We start from the raw sequence: 21,224 nt of genomic DNA, 5'->3' as shown, positions 1-21,224 counted from the left end.
AAAATAAGTAATAATTTATGATAATTTAATTATTTTAATAGATATCAGAATGCAGTAGAATGCTTTTTTAGTTATATTCAAGGCTTTTTGCTGTTAAATGGTATTAATATACACTCACCTAAAGGATTATTAGGAACACCTGTTCAATTTCTCATTAATGCAATTATCTAATCAACCAATCACGTGGCAGTTGTTTCAATGCATTTAGGGGTGTGGTCCTGGTCAAGACAATCTCCTGAACTCCAAACTGAATGTCTGAATGGGAAAGAAAGGTGATTTAAGCAATTTTGAGCGTGGCATGGTTGTTGGTGCCAGACGGGCCGGTCTGAGTATTTCACAATCTGCTCAGTTACTGGGATTTTCACGCACAACCATTTCTAGGGTTTACAAAGAATGGTGTGAAAAGGGAAAAACATCCAGTATGCGGCGGTCCTGTGGGCGAAAATGCCTTGTTGATGCTAGAGGTCAGAGGAGAATGGGCCGACTGATTCAAGCTGATAGAAGAGCAACTTTGACTGAAATAACCACTCGTTACTACCGAGGTGTGCAGCAAAGCATTTGTGAAGCCACAACACGTACAACCTTGAGGCGGATGGGCTACAACAGCAGAAGACCCCACCGGGTACCACTCATCTCCACTACAAATAGGAAAAAGAGGCTACAATTTGCACAAGCTCACCAAAATTGGACAGTTGAAGACTGGAAAAATGTTGCCTGGTCTGATGAGTCTCGATTTCTGTTGAGACATTCAGATGGTAGAGTCAGAATTCGGCGTAAACAGAATGAGAACATGGATCCATCATGCCTTGTTACCACTGTGCAGGCTGGTGGTGGTGGTGTAATGGTGTGGGGGATGTTTTCCTGGCACACTTTAGGCCCCTTAGTGCCAACTGGGCATCGTTTAAATGTCACGGCCTACCTGAGCATTGTTTCTGACCATGTCCATCCCTTTATGACCACCATGTACCCATCCTCTGATGGCTACTTCCAGCAGGATAATGCGCCATGTCACAAAGTTCGAATCATTTCAAATTGGTTTCTTGAACATGACAATGAGTTCACTGTACTAAACTGGCCCCCACAGTCACCAGATCTCAACCCAATAGAGCATCTTTGGGATGTGGTGGAACGGGAGCTTCGTGCCCTGGATGTGCATCCCACAAATCTCCATCAACTGCAAGATGCTATCCTATCAATATGGGCCAACATTTCTAAAGAATGCTTTCAGCACCTTGTTGAATCAATGCCACGTAGAATTAAGGCAGTTCTGAAGGCGAAAGGGGGTCAAACACAGTATTAGTATGGTGTTCCTAATAATCCTTTAGGTGAGTGTATAATCAGGAACATTAAAAAAAAAAATGATACTGTCTTTAGTTTGCCTGTGACCTGCAACAACATGAAACATTAAATAGCAAATAAATACCAGTTCACTGACAAGAAAAATAATTTGCTGTGACTCTTGTGCAGTGCAGAATAATAATGTACATAGATAGTTGCAATAGCTTAAAATGGACAGGGTGAATTTAAAATGTATTTTATATTTTGTAAGTCGCCCTGGATAAGGGCGTCTGCTAAGAAATAAATAATAATAATAATAATAATAATAATAATAATAATAACCGCATTCATGATGAGTTTTGATGTATTGTAATTTCCACATTATTTCATTTTACTTTAATGATTTAGAAAACTGTACTGCAAAAATGTAAACAAAAATAGCAAGCACTATCTAATATCAAAACATAATTTAAAATACTATTATATAACTATAAAAATCATTTTTAACACAGCTACTTGTGAAGACCAGACTCTCACTGTGCCTCGACAGGTGGGGCACAGTATAACTAACAGAAATATATATTATATATAATAAATTACATATGATTAGAGAGTGCACAGTATAGTACCTAAATACCAGAACGTGACCCTGAAAACACTCATCTCATTGTACAATCTAAGTACATTACCACATGTCAGGGAGGGGTTCTGTAAAGTTTATTTCTCTTTTTTAATGTATGTATTTTTCTTTTACAAGGAAAGCCATTAAGTATGGTTGCTACTAATTGGGGCCTAATTACTCTCCTCAGCGGTGTAGACAGACTTGCACTGCGATGAACTATGGCATGCTGAGTAAGCAGAGGAGGAGTACCTTTGCTAAGTAACTACTACATTACACTTTAAAGTCTCAAGTCTTTGCAAATTCTTACATTATTCAAAATGTAGTTCCACAAAACAGATTCCAGCTGTTCTGAAAATGAATTTATAAAGTCAAATAAGTATTATTATAATTATTATATCCGAATCAGTTATTCTGCTGGTGGTGATGTATACTGGAACACATTTTAAACTGATCAATTATTTATTTTTTGTTATTTCCCTGGATTTAAATTCTTTATACATTTATACATAATACATAAAATAATACTAGGTTGTTTATAGTCTTATTTATGTATTTATATAGTATATATATAAAATAAGGAAAACAGGAGCAGGAACTAACAAGCAAGAAACATTACAGTCAACACATTTATGCACAGGAAAACAGTGACTCAGTGTGGTCTCTTCATAAACAAGAAAAAAAGAACAGCAAAATTAACATAATTGTAGGCTTTTCCTGTTTATTTTTATGAAAACCTAAAGGCTCTGCAATATCACACCCCTTTAAAAATAAGGCATCACTGTGATCTGGTCTGCTTTTGCCACATGTTTATGACCTGGCAGTGATATCCCTTATTCCTTTTTTTTCCCTCACCAGAGACCAAGGATTTTTCAGCAGAGAGCAGCTAGGACTTCTGCTTTGCTCTTACATTCATTTCCAACCTGTTTAGTGATTTTCGAAATTCAAACAAGTGCCTTAGTGTCACCAACAGAGTCCCTGCGCTTATTAAACTGTACTCTCCCAAAACAAAGTGCACGTGGTAGCAGAGTGTATTAAAAACTAAAGGCTGAGGCCTGAATCAATTAAGACATTGTAAGCATTCACGTTTACAGGCTTTTCACAGAAACTACACTACCAATCACTTTTATGATTACATTATAAGATTATTATAAGTACGTAAGGGGAGAATTGAAATGCACGAATTAATAGGGCAGCCATTGTCAGGAAGAGTATTGAGAAAGCACGCTAGCACTGGAATATGCCACTGAAAAGCTTTGGGGTGCACCACTGGTACCCTTCCCAATATGATTTCATTTCACTTTGCCAAGAGCAGTCCTTTTCACAGCAGAATTCTTCAGGGAAGCAGAATTAGCATGACAGACACCAGAGAGAAACACAAAGAAGGCATGACACCAAACACGCATAAATAACGTATTTTAATAAACCAATGAAATCTTCTACCCCTTTAAAAATGCCAAAACAACAACAGATAAGTTGTTAAGCCTTGTTAAAAGTTCGATAGATTTATTTCCTGCCATCTCCTCCTTAGCTTACTGGTTGTGGCTTGGATTCGCAGTCACTAGTGCAAGTGGCTATTTGCCAGCTTTTTGTCTGCTTCATTATCTGTTCTCGGTGCTCCAGAGATGGCTGCTTGCAAATAATGAATAGGCAGCCCCTTTCTATTAAAATAATACCCTCTCCCCAGGAGGTTCATGCAAGTGCGTCTCCATCTATGCCAGTGAGAATTATTCAAATCATGACAGCCAGCAGAATGCAAGCCAAAGACTGGAATTTTAATTGTTAATTGGTATCAACTAGTTTGGATTGGATTTGGCTGGCTGAAGGTAGCATAATAGAGGAGGAAATGTGAAGAAAGCAAAAGCTGTAAATTTACAACACAAATCCTCTGAAAACACAGCTTTCAAAAAAGGAATGAGTCGGGGGGTAAAACATGAGTTAGTAGGGCTGTATTGAAATCACTAGTAAACCAACAGTGTGCGAGAATAAAGAAATAGCTGCAAAATATCTTCAAAAAAGGCCAAAATGCTTCAACTATTCAACGAGTGCGGTTTTTCAAAGGAAGTCTCAGGGAGATTACGCGCTTTAAAGGATACAGCACCCTATTAGCCTCTGCCTGACCTTTCAGGATTACACTTTGACTTCTGACCCTACACTGATTCGCCATTGCCATTGTAAGAAGCTGACATGAGATTTTAAGACCCCTTTAGGCCTTGCAAATTATCTAAAGGGTGGGAATAACGTGGTTTCTAGAGATCGGGAGAAAAAAAAGGAGTAAGAATTGAATTGAAGATGTAGCACCTTCAGAGCCGTATTAATCCATTCTCAAGCACGTCCAAAAAAAAAAAAAAAAAAAAGCTTAGGATGAGAAATATTTAAAAAGAGGTCATCGAAGGTTTGCTGAAGAACACAAGTTTTGTCAAATCCACTGGTAAAGCCAGAGATTAGCCCCTGCTATTGTTTTCATGGACATTTGCTCACACCACCCAAAAGACAGAAGGTGGATTTTATCTTTGAGCCAGACAAATGTGCCAGAAAACAAACAAGATAATAAAAAACAGGAAAAAAAGCTCCTGGGGGGGGTTTAGAACATCACCATTAATAACACAATAAGCAACAAGCCTTGACAATCAAAATGACAAAATCTAAATCTACACTTTACAATTATCTCTGTTACACCCATCTAAATCAACCTGAAGCCCCCCCCAACCGCCTGCCCCTGAAAAAGAAAAGTCTGGGTAAGTAAAAGGGAAAGTGTTTAGTTTGTGGCACTTCAGATGCTTTCATTTGAATTCATTCAAATGGAATTCAAAATGATTAATCTGCAGTTTTGAATGAATAGGCCTCTTCTATATCCTGGGTAGTTATCCTGTACACAAACAAGAGGGCTTACAATAATATGGCATAAGATTCAATTTAGTATTCAATATTTGTTCAATTCCCACTGATATGTGACAATGCAGACCACCTCCAATGCCCAGCGCTACAGATCCCCAGCTGCTTGCGCACAGTAAGCCAAAGGTTCCACCAGCCAGCTCCACTCAACTGAACCACTACATCACTACAGCACCTAGTCAGTTGGGTGCCACACCCCCATATCTCCAGTCACAGCTAGGCCTGCCTGTAATCCAGCTGTGAGAGACAAGCGGCACTCCCAGCATATGTTTCTATTTACAGAGCCGCTATCTGTCAGCTTTGAGGCCATTTGTCACCACAGGCCTTTCCAGCTAATTTGTATTGTACTTGGTATCATATCTGTTCCGTCATATTTGGTTAGACTGAGCAGGAGTTTCACCTCCAACTTATTAATTCGTAGTGGCCAAAGTGTAATGATATTACTTGCTTTATGAGTAAATGTGATGTATTCATGCATTCTCAGAGCAGTGACATTCCCATTCATATTTGCTCTGCAATGTATAAACTCAGCCTAACTATATAAAAGTTGTATATTTTTGTATCATCTGTGTTATTGTTATACCAGTCTGAAATATGAAACTAATGCATGTTTTTTACAACTTATTTTTAAATGTGAATTGAACTGGATGAAATTGCCAGATAATGCATCATAATGTAGGTTTATATAATTTGGACAATCATTAAAATGCTAGAGAAATGATATTATAAAGCACTACAGCACTCTGACGTAATAAAATATCCTTATGCTCATAAACAGGATCTACATTATTAAGGCCTTTGACGTTCATGATACATCAGCCAAAATTATACTGGGTACGGACAAATTACAATGATATTGTGCAATAATGGATATTAAATGAAACCGAATGGCTATATCGATACAGACCAGAGTGGAGCAAAATAACTAAAACATCAATGTCCTTTAATTGAACTTAATATATTATGTCCTCAAGCAGGCTACAGATATTAGAAATGACTAAGACACAGCGTCCTTCTGTTTCCATGTCAATCTTAAAATCTAGTTGCCCCTACATTCGTTACTGCTGAGCTCGGGTGGTTACAGAAACTGGGAAATAACCATTTTCCGACTTGTAAATTGCACTCGAACGGCCGATCAAGTTGTAATTACAGGTACTACACGATCGTTCGCCTTTCAGGATATGGTCTAATTTATTAGGACAAGAACAGGGAAAGTGACAGATAAATACTGAATAGTGACAACACACACAGCTAAATATTTGCTATAGTAACTGTGAATGCAGCCTATAAATGTGAAAGAATAAAACGTCTACCAGATGCATTTTCTATCTTGTTCCTGACTCATTGACAGGAAGTGTCTAATGATTCTTAAAACACAACAACAGAATAATCTTTTGTCATAACTCCATGGTCTGATTTTCATATTTCGCTCCAAATTTTCTGCCGTTACCCAAACAGACTGAAGTCGTTTTTACCACGACCAACTTTCTGAAGAGCATCTGAACGCAGCATAAATCACTTTACTAGGAAGGATACAACTGACTGATTGCCCAAAAATCCCATTGCATCTTAGTCATACAACTCTGTGGAAAAGCATCAATAATACATCCATTGCACAGTACAGTACCTTGTTCTGGTTGTCTGCGTTGTTGTGACACAGATTCCCTATCAGCCTGATGAGCTGAGCTTTGAACCCCACCACAGGGTGCGAGGGGGCGCCCATGTCCGAGAAGTTCTGAACAGTCGTGAAAATGTTGCGGTTTGCTTTGCCCAGAAAGTGTACTTCTTTCAAAAGTTCTGGGAAGGAAATGCATGCATAAATACATAAAATATAAATGACCAAACAAAAGAAATTGACTGACTACAGCTTCCAGTGATCTATAGTTCTGACACCAAAGCAAGGGGTGTTTTTTTGTTTTGTTTTTAGAGATGTAGATCTGTATGCAATGCTGAATCAAGCAATGTTATCAAAATTAGGGTTATTTTAGAGAAGTGTAGGTGTGTATATTAACCTGTATAAACATTACAGACAACAGATTCTGACATTTTGAATTAGTCTTAAATGAGGGGGGGGGAAATGTACAAAGAATGTAGTAAGAAATTATTCAGACAGAAAACAGTAAACATTCTGCGACAGAAACATAATTCAGTAGAAGTAGAAGAAGTCAACTCCACAGTTGCATTCTCTTCCATGCTTTGGAATTGCATTAATTCTGACTGTTTTGTTAACATTTTTCCTTCATATGAAACAGTGTTCATATATATTTATATGTATTGTTTTTGTATTTACCAACGGTGGTTTTCAGTAGCTCTGAATAATTCTGGAGGTCCATAAAGGCTTTGTTGTCTGATGTCATCTCACAGAGGATGTCTAAGAGCCTCATCACCGTGAGAGCTTCCTGTAAGCAAAGTGAATAAACAAAGAGTTGACCCTCCACAAGCACCTCCATTCAGCATGAAGTGACTGAAAACAAATAAAGGTTTTAATCAACAGCTACTTGCTCAATGATCAATCCTGCAGCATAAACAGGGAGCTCACACAAATACAAGTCTGCATGTGGCCCAAAAATGTGAACATTTCAACTGTACTGTATTTGATATAATACACATATATTTAAAACATGTTCTGGTAATGTTCTTGTGCATGAATGATATACTGATGGAGGATCTTTGCTTCCTGCCAGCGCAGTTCCTAGCATGTCTACATGATGCGGTGTTGAGGGTTTTGTAGTCAGGGAAGGATTTATTCATATACACTCAGCAAGTTTTGCTTCCCCCCACTAAGTCAGATTTTCTTCCCTTTTATTTAATTGTCATCTCCTAGTTGATTTATGACCCAAAGTATGAGTTTTGAAGTATCAAAACAAGCATAATGATGTTGGCTATGACATTTTTGAAGAATAAAGAAGAGTGGACAACATTAGTATTATTTTATTTGGCTGCTGCCATCTTTCAAGACAACTCAGATTGATCCACTTTAATATAAGCAAGAGGACAGTACCGATTCATATAGTTCTTTTGATCTCGTTTCATGTGGATATGGAATTCTGACAAGAATATCATACTTAGTTAAAACAAATTGATAATCACTTTGTTTGGTCAAAACAAACAAAACAAAATAAGTTTCAATGTCATTTAAAACATTTTTTAAAATAAGAAATTATTTTTTTAATATATACTTAATTGGATGAAATGCTGAGTAATTGTCACAGTGTACCTGATACCCGTTTTCATAATGGTTTCATGCAAGATATTTTAGTGGGATACCAACACACAAAAGCACTTCTTTTGAAACTCAATTTGCCCTTTGAAATGCCAAATGGGTGAAAGTATTGATAACATTTGGTTAATATATGCTTTCGCAATTACCATTTTATATCAGATGGTATCTGCCAGATTTTGTGCTGCCTGTCAATTGTTGTGTCTGAGGCTGCCAGGCAATATGTTTAATTGTGCAGTTGTTGAGATACATTTTATTAATTATTAAAAGCACTACTTATACCATATAAAAATTTAGAGAAAAAAACTAAACCCTTGCCGGTGATCCTCACCTCATGTTTAGGAGAGGAATCGGACACTAATGTTAACACTGCTTTGCAATGCTCCTCAAAGCAAGATGCTATGAACTCGGCCAGTCGCACTGGGATCCCAGACTCCTCGGTGGCTTCGCCTGCTTCCCCTAGCTGTGCAGTTACCAGGTCTAATAATGTGATCCTGAGGAGGAATATAAAAAAACAATGACAAAATAAGAAAAGAGCAGTTAAATGGTATTGCTTATTAAAGGCCACTTGATTTCACATCACATGCCGTGACATTTTGTATTCTATAGATTATAACGCACTGTCACAGAGTTGGAAGCAGAACGGGGAAAATGGCACTGAAATATGAAAGATTTGACTAGACTCCCAACCTGTGTCCCACAGACCACCTACAGGTTGAACTGGAACTGCTAGTCAGTGGAGAGACTGTAGGTCAGCTTCTCTTGCTGCACCAGTAAACTGTACTGTGGGAGGAATGGCCCAGTATACCTCAGACCATCTATCAGAAGGCTTCTTGGCTAATGTCCCAATACTTGTGTTAGTAAGAGTGTATCTGTGACCTTTCACCAGAAAACCAGGCATAACTCTCACTCCATCAGATATTTGATTCCCATTTCATCTCAAAAAGCAAAATCCCACCCTTCCAATTGTGAAAAACGGTTTCAAGGTTTTTCTATTGATTTGCGGTGAAAACACAAAATTGATAGCTTGGCCGTTCTGCTTTCAATGTTTTTTTTGGCTTTCCCAACCTGCCTTTAAAGCTGTAACTGGCTTTTCAAATCTCTGTCCCTTTCTCAATAGTCAGAGATCTGATGTGCCATCTATGTAAAATTGCTTTATATTAAAGGAAACACACTTTAAACTGTTTTTACTGTAAAATAAAGCAGTGACTTATACCCAGTTGTGTGGTGGAGTCATACTGTAATTTAAGAGTGTCCTATATAGCTTCAGTAACACCTACGTATCATTTTTAAGACTCTCAACATGCTTGTATACCCAGGCCCCAAACAAGACACTAGAAAGGTAACACGAGGGTGGAACCTTTTTTGTAGCAATTTACTAGCATTAAAAAGAAACCGAAATAAAATGTGTTTTTCATTTTTCAGATCTTTACTGATGTATCACAGTAGAACAGCTGTATTTTAATCATGGTGGATATAAAATATAGGTTGGTATTACCACTTAAATCTGAAATGTAGCTTGGAATGGCATTCCACAAGAGAAGTAGGTGAATATCTCCTTTTACATTGCATGGAAAAGCTTAATGAATTACTTCTCAAATGTTGAAAATAATTGTCATTTCGGAGTTCCTGGCTTGGGGTTCTCTTCAAAAATTCTTGACTTGGTGACGGCGCCAAGCGTCTTACAGAAATAACTCCCAGTTGTGGCCAACTTGCAATGTTTACCAGCTAATCTCAAACCATTACTGTCATGAAAACATACATCTGAACTTGTGTTGCCAGATCCTAAACCGCACTTTTTTTTTCCATTTTTCTGAAGCATGTGAATAAGATACCCTGTCAGGAAAGAGAACTACACAACAAAACCACAATGGTTTTCTGGGATTACCTTTCCTGATTGTTCAGCCTTGCAAACATCTTTTCAACAAGCTCGAAGGATTTCAGGAAATGCTGTGTAACAATCAAGACACTAAAAAACACAAAAGAATAAGGTGTTAGGCATTACGAAATGACAGTCCTTCAGAGTATTTTGTCACCTTCCCAAATTCCTGTAGACACTAAAGAGAGGTCATCCAATTTCATGGTTACAGTACATATATATATTTAAATGCACCTGCAAGGAAATCATTTAAAAAAATTGATTGTGAGTGAATGGGGAAAAAGCTGTTCTGCAAGACAATGAACCCGTTTCTCAGAGCTTCTCCTATCTGAGACATCAAGCAGTCCAAAATCACAAATAAGATTGAAAACAGGCCTGAAAGAGATGGCTCCAGCAATGCAGACATATGTGCAACAGAAAGTCAATATGCTTGAATGATAATTCATCTGGTTTTGTGGGTTCCCTTGATTGTTTGTTATGCTCAACCTAAAGTTCTTCCCCCCACAGTAAGTACAATATCAGGACTTCCATCCAAATCAAAATGCTTTTCATTTTTTTTTTCAAACATAAGTACATGCAGGGTAAACACGCTTACTTGATAGACTCCAATGCTCATATTACATTTGAAACTTCAAATCGTGGTTTACATTCAGCAGGCACTATGTATATTGATTTGTTGCTCAAGCAGTAGGCTTTCTAACGAGACCCAGAAAACGAAGAAAACCATTAGAGCTGCCACACATATTAAGGAACAGGAGACAGCTTGTTTTATTTCAAAATGGAACCAGCATTTACAAAAAGGCCTAGGTATTGCATTGTTTTCTTTTGTAGGGCTGTTATGGCTTGACTGCCCTTAAAAAGTTTTAAACAGTGTGCAAATTACCACAGGCATCTCATACAATTGCAAAAAAACAATTTTCTAAATTGTGTGTACTTGTGCAACAACAGGATTTTTTGACAATTTAGCACTAGTATGGAGAATTGCTAATATTTAGTCACTCAATAAGGCATATGAAAACGTATTGTTGCCACATCAACGTAGAGAACAAAGTTGTCCACAATAAAGACTTTTTTTTTTAACTTTTTATTAAAGACACACTGGGCATCATAGAAGTTCAGTTAATAAAAGCAAGCTGGATATTAACTTAGTCAACCAGTTCGCATCAGAAAGAGCAGATGCTTGTTGATTCCAGCATGTTTTTTGCTACCTTGTTTTGTTGATGTATAATGTAATCTGAACTACAGCTTGTGTTACCAGAGCCGGTTCTGTTGTTTTGTTTTTTGTTAGTGACAGTCTGTAGTTCCTCAAACATACCACTGGTTTGTGTCATTGGCAGGAAACTGTTCCTGGTTCAAATCCTCATTCAAATCTGAGCGCACACTGACAGTTTGGAAACACTATACCTGGAAGTAAAGTGTATGGCCTTACAGCTATTCAGGAATTAACCATTCAATGAGGAAGGCTAGAAATAAGCCTGTATTACCAGCTATCGTGTTCTTCTTTTTAAGGAAATTACAGAAGACAAAAAACTAAAAAGATCATGATTAACACAGGATTACACACAATTATGGGCAAAAAAGGTTGATATCTATTTGATGACTAAATAAAAACACAGTTGACCTTTAAGGAGGTTGGAAACAAACCAGCTGATAACAAATACAAAACCACAGAACTAGTTTGTACACAACTCTCTACATTTTTATCTGAAAGACTAGAATAAATCATATGTGAAAATGTGTGTATAATTTTGTGTTTTACAGCATAACATTACTTTGCCATGGTGATCAACTCATTTCACGCCATAGGAGACGTGCACTTCAAACAGTGGGAAAGCTGTAATTCAATCTGCAAAACAAGTTTAAATTTATAACATGAGTTTGTACTTATACATGTTTTGTGTTGAGATGGATTTTCTGAATCTAAAACATGTTAGAAAAGAAAGATGGAAATTTAAATGTATGGATTAAAAACAAATGACTGTTTACTTTGGCGGTGGTTTCTTATCAGATTCATTTGCTTTTCATTGGCTGTTACATACAGTACAGTCATGGAGGAAATTTGTTATGTTTGTGTTTTGAGCAAAAAACTGTACTGAATAGTAAACTATATGGACCTTCTGATACTTATGAAATTTTACTACAGAACTGAAAACAAAACCTACCCCCAGTCAAGCTCCGGCTGTTTGATGCATAGGCTGACCACTTTCATTGCTACTTCCTCACTGAGGATGATGTCTCCCACTTTCTCGGCATCTAAGCAGGTGTAGAGCACCATGGAGCAGTAGGCTGACGTCTTCTCGTCAATGTGGTCGAGGAATTTCCTACATCAAAAACAGACCATCAGTGAAGCCGGGATCCAAGGATGAGAGCTGAAGCCCGCATGCGAGCGAAGGAGAGCGATTCCTGTGGTGCACCACACACATAAACAAGCCGCCTTCTCTCCACGCTGTGGCAATCTTCCCGCTGTCGCACATCTGCAAGTCACCTGTGGTGAGCAAAGGTCGGTGCACACATAATTCCTTCAGGAGAGACAAAGACGACACACCACAAACCAGGAGCAATCAGTACGGTCAGCAGATTGTGCGCCGGTTAATTTATAGACATTCTCTGGCGCTGGCCCACTTGGCTGAGTGGACAGCCTGGCCAAGAGGCAGAGGTGGTCAGGAGCTCTGTGAGAAGGTCAGCCAAGGGGGAGCTGGAAGAAGTAGACAAGCTGAAAGCAACAAACACCAGGGGAAAAGGACAACTTTCTCACACTGACAAGTGATGTGTCGAGGTTGTCTCTCCTTGCTAAATGTAGTTTACAAACGTAAGCTTTATCAGTTGCGACATGTAGGAGAAAAAGTCAAGAAAAAAAAAAAAAAAGTGTATTCCCCCTTCTGCACAACATTCTTTAAGACCTACCATTTCTGAAGATGCCAGAGAAGGAATTCATGTACATCTACAGTCTATGCCAAAGCTGTGCAATCAACACATGATGTTTATGGGTATCTTGGGTGCTATAACTGATTCTTCTTAAGTACATTAAACTATCTAGACATTATATCTTTTCAAAGTAACCAACATATTTGTCTACTAAGCTGATTGAATAAGTCTAAAAACTAACACAAAGTGCTCAGTTATATAAAGCACTATATGTTCAGCTAATATTACAGGTAAGGTTCTTAATCAATTTTATGTAACCGATCAGACTGAAGACGAAGAAGCAAAATTGTCCTCCTTTCCCGTCCTCTTTCGATGCGGAGCAGTGGAACCGTAGAATACGCACTTTCACCTTTTTTAAGGGCTTCTCAAAAAGACAGTACTACAAACCGCTTTTTTAACCAGACTGTGTATTAACATACAAACATATAAACATAATTAGACATAGTTCAAAACAAGTGCAAAACCAAATAAATTAATCATGTTCCAAAAGAGCAGTCTGTAACACCCTGACATTTTTTATTATTGAAGTTAGGTATCAAGAGAGATTTATAGACTAAGGGCTGCAAACCATATGTGGTCTGCTTGAAAACACTGTAGACAGAAAGGTATTTTAACAACTGAAATGTGCCAACGGTTTACTGTATTGCTTAATAGTTCAGTAAACAATTTACAGTACAGTGTGGGCCTGTAAGAAAGGGCCAAGTTGGGCCTTCAAAGGCCAGGAGCTTATTAACAAACAAAGGTTAGAAGCCTCTGTAGCCTCTATTTTAGATACTTTACGAGTGACCGTTTACAAGTCTTTTATTAGTGCAAAAGGAAGGAGATCATTAAATGTCAAATTATTGCCATTATGGAAGTCTAGCAGGTACAACCTAACACAGACAGGTTGTAACACAGAGACAAAGCTAAGGATAGTAGTTGTTGCATCAGCACAGGAACATGTTTGCAGATGAGCTGCATTTATATAGACTCATTAACCAGCAAAGGATGCAGTCAAGCAAGACAATTTCATTCACAAATGCATTCATATCACATACACACAAGACTCCTTAGTATGGGAATAAATACTTGAACTTCAGAACATGAGAATAATGCAGAGATAGCATTGAGAATACTTAACTGTGAAATTTTAGGTAATTCCTAATGAAGGGAAAAGGAAGTAAATATATACGATGGATAATACTTATATGGAGGAAGAGATTTTAATCTCCAGATAATTCAATATGAAAAATTAAGTCACATGTCATTTTGGTGTATATCACTACCAGAATTGCTTAATGGAAAAACTGTTTAATTATATATGTGGATATAGGTCAATAATAGTTTATTATAGTAACAGAGCAGGTAAAACATGTAACAGGGATCTGTGAGGCAGAGCATTATACTAGCCATTTGGGAAAAAAACTAAAACATTTCAATCTGTTTATGCGACTCAACATGGAAGCTCTGAAGGATGTATGGAAATCATTTTCAGATGGTTAGCTTTTGTTTGCTTTCTACAAAAAGAGAGTTCGACCTTTGGTGAACAACTTCTGGCTCGCCCAGTTTGGTGTGTTCAGACAAAACAGACTCGTAAATGCAGACAAATTAACATTTTTCCAATCTGAAAGCATACAATAACTTTCTAGGTTCTCTTGCCATGTGGCAATTTAGGTTGCAATTATATATCTTAAGCTTCTTTAAGTAAATAAATTGCTATTCCTGGAAACAGCAATGATGTTATTTGCCGAGTGAGATAATTTAAAGAGTATTTTCTCTCTGGAAGAAGTGTAATAGAATAATCTACACCTAATGTAAGGATTTTATTATGAAACATTTTGCTGTGTTAAAGAATCCCTATCAACAAAACCAGAAACTAAATAAAGAAATGAACATGAAATCCATGTCACTTAGTTTTGATATGGTCCAGGCCTTTACTTCAATTAAATCTATAGAAATTTGGTGTTTGAGGGCAGGAAGGAGACACTTCCTTACACCAAGAGTCATGGGTATCAAGACTAAAATCTGCCAGCCAGGCTGCTAAAGTAGAGATCCTTCAAGAAATAGATGTTTTTTTATGGCCAAAACAAGATACCAAACAATCAGTGGAGAGTGGATGACCAATTTCCTTTAATTGGTAACCTCTCATTTGTTCGGAATAAATCAAGTTATGAAAGCTGCGTTTTCCTGAAATGCTTCGTTGCACATTTGTTGGGAATGAATAAAAAAAAAAAAAAAAGACCTAATTTAGAAAACCGTTTTCAGTTTTGGTCATTGCATTATAAAAATACATATTATTGGGTAGAGTTAAAAGGAGAGTGACGTCAATAATTCCTGGTCTGAAAGATGTCATACAGGCAGGTTAAAAAAACAATCTCTTTAAAAAATAAAATATGAAAAAAATCTAAAACGAAATGGACAGTGACTTGGTAATTACAGAACTTTAGGGGATGGTGTTGCTCTAACACAGTGGGTTCTTTAATAAAACTAAGGTCAGCTTTGTCATTGGTGGTCCTAAATATAAACACTTACAGGAAAAGATGTGGGAAAGTGTGCTTCCAGATGTCATCTTTGCAAACCTGGTTTCCAACAGCAAGGTTTCCAAGGAACTGTATCCCACAACGCAAAGCTGGAAAAACAAGCAAAAACAAAACTGCATTTAGCTTCACTAAATATTTTTCTCAGACATGAGGGTAGGAAGAGACATTAAACAGTGAAGTTCCCAGCAGAGAGGGTTTGAGATTATGCAGTATGCATATCAATGGTGAACTCAAGTAAAGCAATGCAGCTGACATGAACTCAGGTATTCACTGTGTGTGTGTGTGTGTGTGTGTGTGTGTGTGTGTGTGTGTGTGTGGAGGGTAGTCACACACATTAAGACAGAGGTCAAAAATGTATTTGTGATAATAAAGTGATTCTGGAAAAGAAGGAGGAGAATTAAGCACTTAACTAAAGACACTTCTCTGGCATGCACATCAGCAAACAAACATCCAAAAGGTGGAAGCATTCAAACACAAAAGTGACTGGGAAAAACAAATCTGTAATTCAAGCAATGCTATAATATGCTCCTGCCTGTTGAGATGCTCATGGTGCATAGCAGCTGTCTAGAGTTATAATTAGTAGATCACCACTATGCTGAAGGATTTGACCAAGCTGAAATTTGCTTCCCTCAAAGCTGCAACAGCCATGGGAAAGCCCACCTCTGACTGCAGATAGAGCATGAGAGACTGAGCCTGCACTGTGTCAACAACTGGCAACGGGCAATTCGATTGTGACCAAAATAATAGAAACCCCGGCATACACTGGACCAACACCCAGGGAGCTGGGCTTAATTGGCTTTGGGGAAAGTCATTCTTCAAGGTCTGTGGCCAGTCTGGTTGGATGAACAGACAGGCCTCATGTGAAATCAAAGGCCCCGGCATTCTCACCCTTGCCCATTTCCAATGCGGAACGCTGTACCGGAATTTGGAGGCTTGCTTTAGCGAGAATGTTCTGACAGAGTTGAGGTTAGGGTGCATTTTAAGACTGCTGCTGCAGGAAATGGTTTGTTTTTGCTAAGGAAGCTGTGGGCTAGGATTCTTTTTTTTGGTCCGTTAAAATGGATATGACTGGGAAAGTTCAGAGAAGTGACAGACGAACATTTTGTCTTCTGACATTGCTGGACATGTCCTCCACATCACTGTGACCCTAGGTTCTTATTTTGTGTTGCAGAGGACTTCTAGTTTCTTTAATTTTTTTTTTTGATGAAAGCACGGTCTAAATGACTCAGTAAAATAAAAGATCTAGAATGTGTACAGGTAATTCTTGTAGTGATAAATACATACATAATTACATGTACAAAATTGAGATGTTTGCAACTGGATACATTTAATAAGCTAGGACTACTATATATATATTAAGGGTGGGCGATCTGACGATCTTATATCGTGATCGATCTTGAAGACATCCACGATCTACTTTTCAAGCGAATCGTAGAGATCGCAATCTTTTATGTCCTCATAATAATGTTAAAACTATAACAACGACTGCCTACTAGATGGCTGTGCCGATTGGCCAAATTATACCACGTGTCTCAATCATGTGTCTTTCATGCGTGGTGATATATTAGACAAAAAATTCAACATGAACTAGCAGCACGACGGATGAGGAGCTGGTGCCAAAAAAAGACTCGACATCAGTTGTGTGGCAGTGGTTTGGCTATGCACAGTCAGACATTTCTCAGAGAAAAGTTATCTGTAAACTTTGTCGGGTAACGGTCGGCTCTTCCGGAGGTAAAACGACAAATCTTTTCAACCAACTGAAAAGGAAGCAACCGAAGGAACATGCCGAGAGTGTTTCCCTCAGGTCAGTACAATCCCACTCATCTGTATCTTAAGAGGTCCCGAAACAAACAGTTATCACTGACCGACACATTAGGGCAGTAGAAACAATACGACAAAAGCAGCAAACGATGGAGAGAGGTGACGGAGGTGGGCAAATTCTACTTATATCATTTATATCATATTATCTATTGGCTGTGATTTCCACTTGCAGTTGTAACAATGTTTATTTTTCAGAATTTGAAAAGCGCACACCTTTGTGTTGTTTATATTTTATTACTGCAATTTCTGAGTACTTTAAGATCTTGTGTTATTTAATGTTTATCTATTGACTGCTGATCGCAAGTTTAATATTTAAAATAAAGTTAAACTCAGGCCATTTAATGACCATTTTGACAACTGATTATTTAATTATTATTATTTATTTATTTTATTTCTTGGCAGACGCCCTTATCCAGGGCGACTTACAACATGAGTGCAAAACAAAGTGCAAAAATACAGTTCAGTAAAGGCATCAATCATTAAAAATTAAATTTACATAAAACATAGCAATTCAAAATATAATACATTTTACATTTACATACTTAATGTTGTGTTATAAATTGTACAAATAGATAAATCCGTAGACTTGTTCCATTCTGGATATTGTCTATAGTACATCTAAATATTGAGAAGATCGTGATTCAGATCGTGGATCGTGATTATGTGTTATAAGATCGTGATATGATTTTTTGGGAAGATCGCCCACCCCTAATTATATATATGAGAGAGAGAGAGAGATTTATAAGCATTTAAGCAATTTCAGATTTCTGAGACTTGCAAGTTCTCACTTTCTACTGTATAACATCCATTGCTGGTGATAAAAAAAATGAATGAATGAAGAACAAAAACATGAACACTTCCAATTGAAGGTATAAATCCTTCAATTTAAGCAACACGCATTAATTGTGCCAATATCCATTATTCCATGGCAAGAAAAGATGGAGCCATATTGATTTACCACATCATAAAAGAACTCCTCAATAAATAATATTGTGGAAAGAAAATATTAATTGTGCTGAACCAGCTGTCTTTGTTACAGTGGAATCTTTAAAGGAAGACATACAATATTTAAATTATTATTATTTTGTATTCCATTAAAGATGTAGTAACATATCAACTCACAAGTGTCTGACAAGAGATCTGTACTAAATAAATAAATACACATAAACAAAGTGGCAGCAGTGTGGTAATGGAAGTTTTTACCTAATTAGAGAAAATCTGTAGTGTTTACAACAAATTAAAGTATGGTGATTCCCTGTGCCAAAACTGAAAAAGAAAGATTACATGATTACTGACCAGTCTCAAAAAATGCATTTTTCTTTGGAAGTGAAGTCAGTACTCAGAACCCATTCGTACTTCAGTTTTATATATTGATGAAGACTTCGTTATCTTTCTTAATAATGGGCAGAGGATTGATGTTTCTGTTATTTTGCTCCCCCACTGACCTCTCTAGCACAGCCTCAGTCTTTATATTTGAGGCAACAACAGAAACAAAAGCAAATTATGGGTCTGGCTTTGATTTGAAAACGGTATGACCCTAGTGTGTGGTTACTTCAAGTCTGACCAGAGAGAGGTGAGGTGGGGAGAAGTATTTGGGTGAATCTGCTGTGTTTGAAGAACCCTAACCACTGCTAATTTAAATGTGTTATTAGGGGAGATCCAAATTCACTCAGGGAGATGATAGGCCAAACCACAGATTCCTGAAGACATCACTTGTTTTTCTACTTTTATTCTGGGATCCTCTGAGAAACCTTGTGGGCCTTTCCCCAGAAGAGTTTGGCCTGTACTTAGCACTTCATAAATCTTTGCTCACCCTGAAATTCGAGCCTATTGTGTCAGTGCACAATGTCTACAACCAGGGGTTAAAAAAACAAAGTGCTAGCATCTGTACCCGTTGCTGAAGACAAGCTCACAATTCTAGATTTGGTCTGCTTGTAAAGCAAGCTCGTCCAAAGAGTATTTTGGGATGGGGTCTGTGTTTAAGGCCATTTGGAAGTTCATCCTTGAAATTAATCAAACAGCAGGGGTTTGTAATTCTTGTTTTAACAGCGCATGCCAAACCTAGAATAAACGTCTAGCACGCTTTTGACTTCCACTCAATTATCTCTAATTCTGGTCAAGGGAAAAAATAATTCCAATATTATTATTTTTTGCTAGATGACTGTTGCACTAAACCCCAGGAAAATTCATTTATAATTATACATACATATCCATACACACACACACCTACATCTAATAAACCCAACATGGAAACCCTGATGCCATTTATTCTCATTAAATTAGCCATTCATCCAATGTTTTGTTTTATTTTTCCAAGAGGAGAGCATTGAGTACTGCTACTTGGTTACCAAAGTTTGAAGAATTATGCATTTCATTTAAAGTAATAAATGTTGTGGTCCACTTTGTTCAAATACATTTTTCAAGACCAGCTTTGTCTCATTTCCATCCCTGTACGTGAAGAATGTGCAGTCAGGCCTCACTCGGGCTCACCTCTGAGCGTCTGATCCACGCAGCCCCAAATAAGCAACCAACCTGCTATGCCAAAAGAGCGGTTTAGAAGGATGTCTGTGAAAATGTACAATCTGAATTGCCTGATACATCCAAGAAAGGATTGTGAAGCTCAGAGAGGTTGTGCCACCCCTTGGAGTCTCATAACACACATTTAAAGCTGCAATGGTGAGACTGGGCACATCAACTACAACTGACTTGCCTTCATCTGCTCCTGATCAATATCCTGTCAATCTGGGGTCTCTTTGGGTCAGGAGCCAGGGACATTAACTTGTCACAGTTGCTACTTCGAGCAAATTACCTACTGAACGCGTGACTCACATACCACACCATGTGTTTGCTCTACCAAGCTGAGTCACTGGGAATGCCAAAAAATTTACATTGACTTAACAACTCCTCTATTGCTCACTTTGATCTGCTGTCCCCCAAAAAAAAAAAAAAAAAAAAAAAAAAAAAAAAAGCTGCAGTACACTGGGACAGCTTTCGTTTACAAACAGCTAGGTTACCGTGATTAGAGAGACACGGGCAGGGCAGAGACTGGGCTGAAAAGGTCTTTTTCCACAAGCAAAGCAGAACTGTGATCTTGTGTAAGCATGCAAAAATCACATACCAAGGGCAGCTCTCATTAAAACAAGCAGGGAGAGTGCTATTTGGAAAAGCCCACTGTGTACAGTTCATGTCTTTTCCTACATTTTTGGAAAAACCTAAAGAAAGTTGAATTCAAATCAAATTACAATAACATAATAAAAAAGGGCTTAGCTCTAACCCTGCCCTTGACAGTCAGCTTAGTTCGCTGTGGGCTCAGCCACAGTCAAAATTAATACAGCTCCCGTCAAACTGTGTGGTCTTCCGCCCTATTTATAACCAGTGGGTCGCCACTGTACAATTAGGCACACCATGCATCACAGCAGAGGCTAAAGATTCCCTGTGAATGGAAACGCACTCCGCAGTGTCTCCTCAGCTCCAGTCATTACACGTGCTAGCTTTCCATCAATATTTAAATCAGCCAAATCAATAAATATTCAAGGAAATAGGCTTCATATTAACACTGGTCTGTTTGTTTTAAGCCTTGCCCCAATTACAGACTGATTAGGTTTTAGCATAAACTCAACATTATCTTACTTTCTTAACATTTCCTTCAATTAGTTTTGAATGAAGCATAGATCTGCAATCTTAGTGCGCCTGATGAGAACAACATAGGATTGAATTTAAAAAGACAAACGGAGCAATCCCTCTCAAAATACGATCTATGCCGATACAGGGTTATCTGTAATGAAAGATTCCATGTTTGAGGAATGTATTCATGTTATATATTATATCTAAAACAAAGGGGCCAGTCTACTGTGTATTTGCTGGTGGCACAGAGCAGAACAATAACAGATGGGACAGAGTGAGCAGAGAGACTATGGATAGGTGTACAACAAAAGTGAAAAAATATCAATGTCAAGACACCCTAGAAGCTTCAAAGGAGGAGGGGAGGAGAATGGATACATCATGGAGTGGAGAGGAAAGCATCCCAGAGATATTATTTGGGCATGTAAATCTCCCTAAGAAGGAAAA

At 37.8% G+C, this 21,224-nt stretch overlaps 1 protein-coding gene across 1 annotated transcript in view; it reads right to left on the bottom strand.

The window, feature by feature from the left end:
• The window catches only part of atxn10 (ataxin 10), a 73,154-nt gene that overhangs the window by 38,959 nt on the left and 12,971 nt on the right, over positions 1-21,224 (bottom strand). Inside the window, exons 4-9 of the mRNA XM_066724328.1 lie at positions 15,328-15,424; positions 12,054-12,212; positions 9,901-9,981; positions 8,344-8,506; positions 7,083-7,191; positions 6,420-6,589 (exon numbers count right to left, since the gene is read on the bottom strand). Of these exons, the coding sequence (XP_066580425.1) occupies positions 6,420-6,589; positions 7,083-7,191; positions 8,344-8,506; positions 9,901-9,981; positions 12,054-12,212; positions 15,328-15,424 (779 nt within the window). The remainder of the gene's footprint in view (positions 1-6,419; positions 6,590-7,082; positions 7,192-8,343; positions 8,507-9,900; positions 9,982-12,053; positions 12,213-15,327; positions 15,425-21,224) is intronic.

The sequence above is a fragment of the Amia ocellicauda genome, chromosome 15, assembly GCF_036373705.1.
Source record: "Amia ocellicauda isolate fAmiCal2 chromosome 15, fAmiCal2.hap1, whole genome shotgun sequence".
NCBI lineage: Eukaryota > Metazoa > Chordata > Actinopteri > Amiiformes > Amiidae > Amia > Amia ocellicauda.
This window is presented reverse-complemented; position numbering and strand designations above follow the sequence as displayed.